General features: G+C 33.6%; 1 protein-coding gene across 2 annotated transcripts in view; it reads right to left on the bottom strand.

Annotated features, from left to right (window-relative positions):
* Positions 1 to 633: 633 nt before the first annotated feature.
* Fnip1 (folliculin interacting protein 1) overlaps positions 634 to 6000 on the bottom strand; it is a 104857-nt gene continuing 99490 nt past the window's right edge. For both annotated transcript variants that reach the window (XM_047556040.1, XM_047556041.1), the window contains 2 exons: positions 5758 to 5873; positions 634 to 3301 (listed from right to left, as the gene is read on the bottom strand). In XM_047556040.1, the coding sequence (XP_047411996.1) occupies positions 3223 to 3301; positions 5758 to 5873 (195 nt within the window). In that variant the 3' untranslated portion in view covers positions 634 to 3222. The remainder of the gene's footprint in view (positions 3302 to 5757; positions 5874 to 6000) is intronic.

The following is a 6000-nucleotide window of genomic DNA, read 5'->3' as shown; positions in this document are numbered from 1 at the left end:
ATGAAAACAGGTACCAGAAGTCCCTGGGCTAGTCCTGTCTCCAGGCATAACTCTGCTCAAGTCAACCTGGTTTGAGAAAGGCAGCTCCCCAGCAAGCTTGCTTGGGGTTGAATTCTGGCTGGGGTGTGGGCCTGAAGGATGTAAGGCAGAGCCGACTTCCCTACAAACAAAAAGTAGGAATTTTTTTTTTTTGTCATTGTGAGTAATAAAGTTTAAGAATATACTAGTGTATGTTTTGTTATTATGTTTTTCTTCATAAGAACACATGTTAAAAATTCTACCAAAAATAGTTGGGAAAGGGCTGGAAAAATTATCAGTGACAGTCAATGCACATTAGCACTGACCTGTATTCCCATCTCACCCCTATGCTGGGGTGAAAACTTAATGCTAGGCAGGCATTAAGGATCTAGACACTCTACTACTGAGATTAAACCCTCAGTATGATCTGAAGTAAATTCTTGACATACATTATTTTACTCAATTCCCACAAGCTCGTGGAGTATATTCTACAAATACTGAAAAGTCAACATGCTCAGAAGTGTCAAGCTTGGGATGTCTAGTGGACATCAGAGTCCATAATGTTACACAGACCTTATTAACATATGAAAGAAAGACCAACACTACCCATCAAATTGATGTGTGTTTATTGCACAAATTTCCCCTAGAACTGGGAGGTTATTATAATACAGGTGTACATTTGAAAAATGTATTCTAAACAAGGAACAAGTATGTACATTTTACATATCCATCATCTAAATAACTTAGAGAAAGCAGAACATTCTCATAAGACATCAAACAGAAGTAGGCATTATGTAAAATCTGATTTTTTTAAGTGATCATCCTCAGTGTATGCCAACTACAACAAAATGAAATCTGTGCTAGTATCTTTATTGCACTTAATAGTTTCCAACTCAAAATTAAGACATATTAATAAATGCCAGGACACTTAAAACAAAACCAATTAGTATGTATGTACTGAAAATTAGTTTTAATTCTATGAAATAAAAGATCCCTTTTTTATTTCCTGTTGCAACAGGTATTTTTGATATGTAACATATTTGTACCATAAGAAATTGAAAAAACATTTTAAACACGTCAAAATTCTTGACATTCATCATAAAGACCACTAAAGCAGTAAATCATTCCTTAGGCTTCATATAAGGAAAGAATGATTATGATGAAGGTACCAGAAATTATAAGAGGGTTAGGAATTATGACTCAGGAATCCTATAAGGATTAATGAGTGCTTAAGAACCTACAAGCCTTTTCCTTCCCAGCAAAGCTTAGCTTTAAAAATAACAGCAGCATGAGCCATTCACTTACTGAAGACTAGAATTACTAAATAGTAATTTATTAGACATTTCAAATAGGATGGAAAACAGTTTGATGATTAAGAAAATAATCAGAAACAGACATTACCTACCTGCTACATATTATTCTGAGCCACAATCAAAAAATAATGTACAATGGCCCATATAGAAGTTTTATAGATTCTGAATTCTGCCAGAGACAGACTCACTGAATTCCAAAAATAGACAACAGAAGGATTCTGTTAATGAATGCAATAAGAAAATTAAGCTAAAGAAAATACACCCATAAACACTCTGGCAGCAAGTCATCCACAGGAGACTCCATCTAACAGGACAGGGGCCAAACTGTAGGCAAATCAATTTCAGGTTTACCTTCTATTAAAACAACCACTTATTTGTCTAGTTGGAAATCTCTTGAATAAACATAAAGAGTGAGGAAAATGTGACCCAACACTATAAATTCAAGGTTGACTAAACAAAGAACAGAAAATTTTCATTATTGAGAAGTTAAATAGCAAGAATGGATTTGCTATATTGTAAATGTATTTAGTAAATGAATAAACAAGTGGTTCTTTTCTTAAGCTAATGAGTTAATTGTGATGAAAAGAGTCAAAGCAGAAACCAGATTTATTTCTAGCATTTAATGTACCTTAGACCAAATAAGCAAAGAATAAACTAATTCAGTATTCAAGTAAACTGAGGTAGTAGAGCATATTTGAAAACTTTATCTACCCATCTATTTACATTACTTACATGAGTTTGGTTTCTTATTAGCCTTTCTTACAAGCAACATTCTACAGTATATACAAGGACAACAAAAACTGAAAAGTATAAATCTGAAAAAAATCAACTTTTGGAAGGGAAGAACTGTCACAGAAAAGAATAATTTATAATTTCAATTAGTGTAAATTGAATATTATTAAGCAGTGTAACAAATATTCTGCTTCTATGGTTTCAAAAAGGGCTGATAATGAAAATAAGAGCCTTGACTACCTGAGCACTTTTAAAGAAAATAGTATTATTATTTTTGCCAATGCTTTGGTGCAATTTCTTATTCTAATTTTCATTTATTAAATTAGTGAATATGTAAATATTAGTATTTATAAGAATTAGCTCAGACTTACAAAATGAATGGTATAAAGTAGTATTCTTATTTTAGGAATCCTCATCCTCAGCCTTAAAAAAAGAGATTGGCTTTATGTATATTTTAAAGTGTGTGAAACAGAAAAAAAACCACCATAAAGTAATAACGTTACATACAGTTAATATTAGTTGAAAATATTTTTTTTAAAAAGGCATGTTTACCAATTTTATATTTCTACCTCTGCATTTTAAAAAAATAGATACATATGTACACTTGGGTGGACAATATATTTTCACTCATTATTCTGAGTTTGTTTGTAATTAACAGGCTGTTAAAAATACTTACATTGAGAAATAACCAGAAATTAGCTCTTTTGAATTGCAAAACAAATAACAAATAAGCAAGGTTTTGTACTTTCTAAAGAATTAAAAACTAATGACAACTTCTGAGGTGTTTAATCATGAGACACCTGTTGATATTATGAGTTGTGACAACACTAGTGATGACATGAAATTCCTTGATATTATTTATTTTGTAGAAATTTCAGAGTTAGGCTTTGGTTTTTTCAAATGCCCCCCACCCACCAACCAGCAAAATTATTTATGCTGTTTTACTTTCACTTGGTTAAAAAAAAAACCTACCACCACCCAAAATCCAGTTAAAAGAAAACTCATCCAATGTACCCAGAATATGCATCGCAGTGCAGGGTACCTGGGAGATGAATTCATTCAGATGGAAGTCTAACAGGAAAAAAATTTTCATAAATACACGTTGTGCCTGTTTCCTGGGTTTCTATTTAACTTTCCACCAAAGTTAACTTTAGGCCTGTTAAAGGAGTATCTGAGCAACATATGGAGAATGAGTGCTTGCTACAGCAGCCAGAAGAGGAAGATCACTGGATTCAATACTGAAATAAAGAAAAGAAAACTCGGTTCAGGCTTTCTGTACCCAGACTATGAATCCTACAGGTGATGACAACTACTATACCTCAGCAGTTAAGGGATCATCACCCTGGCCAAAAGGAAAGGTAAGAGAGTGGAGAATGACACAAGTCTGACAATTTTTAGTAAGTAAAATTCAGAACCATAGATTTAAAAGAAAGGAAAGGAAAGCTGGATGTGGTGGCATTTTAATCCCAGCAACTCAGGAGGCTAAGGCAATAGGATTCCAAGTTCAAGGCCAGCCTCAGCAACTTGGTGAGACCTTCGGCAAAATATTAAAAAGGGTTGGAGATGTAGCTCAATGGTAAAGTACCTCTGGATTCAATCCCCTGTATGTATGTATGTATGCATGTATGTATGAATGAAAAGAAAGTCTCTAAATTCAAAGGTAACAGAATCATGGATGCAGGAAAGCATCTCACTCACATACTAATGAACCATGCATTTGTACAAGGCATATGTATAAACAATACATCTAATATAATAAAATAATATTGTGTATAGACTGTTGCTAAAAATGTTTCTATAATAAGATATGCTGGAAGAAGTAAAGGAAACTTCTTGAAAATACATTTTAAAACAAATAATTTACAGAAAAAGAAAAATGGCCAATATACATAGAAAAAGCAACTCAGACTTAACTCACAGAGGAATTTGAATAAAATCAGATGCCACTTTTTAGCTAGCAGCTTGGCAAAATTTAAAGTCTGGTAATAGACACTAGCTCTTACTGTTTGTGGGAATTTACACTTACTTTCTGAATAGCATTCAATATTAACTATCACAATATCTTTTTTAATATATGTGCCCTTTCCCCAAAATTCTACTTCCAGAAATTTATCCTACAAATGCTGAAGATTTATATTCATTCCAGCACTGGTTTACAACAGGGGAAAAAAAAAAGGAAACCATAACATGTATGATGGAATGGTATACTATTGTTAAAATGAGAGATCAGTTTATGCTCATATGAATAATATTCAAGACATATTAGAAGGTCAGTTGTACAATAAAAGTCTAAACTAAAGCTGAGGGAAAGATGATGACAACTTTTCATTTTATGTCAAAATGGACCATGAACTTGGCTATATGTTCATTATTTTCAAAACTAGTCTGATTTTTAAAAAAATAAAACCATTACACACGCATACACCCCTATTTCACTCCCTAGAATAAACAAAATCATATCCTGTTTCTGATGTCCCAAATACTTGACAACCATTGTCTTATGTACTCCTCAATCAACAGCCTCATCAGGACCTGAACAAGTGTGGTACTATAGTACATATAAACAGATCTGCAGTCAGAAAGATACAGTCATTCAAATCCCTACTCAGTTCTACTAGTGTGTAATATCTGGCATGTTAATTTACAGAATCATCGATTTCCAATCTGGATGATATTGCCTACACACTGCAAGATGACTGTAAAAATTAAGAAATGGGAGTGTAGTTCAGTGGTAGAGTGTGTGCTTAGAATGTTTGAGGTCCTAGCCCTAGGCTCAATGAATCCCCAGCACACACACAAAAAAGAAGTAACACTAATAGAAGGATTTAATTTAATTTGGTTGTGACAGTAAGTTCCTAAATGATGTTCTCCACATTTTCCTTCATAAAAGCAGAATTAGAAAAAAATTCTATCTTGTAATGATTTCAACTAGTATTTCAAGAAATGATTTATATACACATACACAAAAAAATTGGTCACAGGACACAAAAATAGTGATTATAGAACATACTGAAGCCAAGTGTGGCGATTTATGCATGTAATTCCAGGGCTTGGGAGGCTGAGCAGGAGGATCGCCAAGTTCAAGGCCCACCTGAGTAAGAAGTGAGGCCTTCAGCAACTTAGCAAGACCCTGTCTCAAACAAACAAACAAACAAACAAACAAAAAAGAGAACACCACCAACAAAGAACATACTGAAACAGGGCTTTATTAATGTCCCACCAATTTTCTGTTCCTCCTGCAGTTAGCATTTTGGATAACTGTTTCCTTCCATGGAATAACTCAGAATAGACAGACATATAGACAGATAATGGTGAGGAGAAATATGTAGATAAACTGCTATCATCCTCAGAATGCTCATGTGAGAGGCAGGGCAGAATCTTGGAAGAATGTCATTTTATTAACAAATAAAAATGACTATTACCTTATTTTTTCTACGATAAAAATTTATATTTTAATTCATTCTGAGTATATTCTCAATATACTGCATTTAGTAGCACAAGGGACACTGCCTTTCAGATCAGTGAATGTCAGGGAATCTGCTTTTGTATGGTACAAAGCAATCTAAATGAAAACAATGGCTAACTTTTAATAGGAAAATATAATTAAAAGGAAAAAGGGCAATTTTGAGAAATATCCCTTGCCTAAAGACAGAGCAATGAGAAAGCAAAGCCAGAAAAGAAACCATGAACATACCCAAGAACCATTCCCAGCTCCTTGACATGAACACGCATTTGCCCCCTCAGGTACTCAGAAAGCATTTTGCTCTTGAAGTACAGTTCCTGTAACCGGTCTTCAAGATGCATCACACACTGCAGTTAGGGAAGAACCAAGAACTAGATCAGAAAACTGGTTCCAACTCTTTAAGAAAGTCAAATTTCAAAACATCATGTTTTTGACAATTTTATTTTGTTATTCCAACATGAACAAAAATTTATG

Source organism: Sciurus carolinensis, chromosome 6, assembly GCF_902686445.1.
Source record: "Sciurus carolinensis chromosome 6, mSciCar1.2, whole genome shotgun sequence".
Classification (NCBI taxonomy): domain Eukaryota; kingdom Metazoa; phylum Chordata; class Mammalia; order Rodentia; family Sciuridae; genus Sciurus; species Sciurus carolinensis.
The sequence above is the reverse complement of the archived record's forward strand: the minus strand, read 5'-3'. Positions and strand labels throughout refer to the sequence as shown.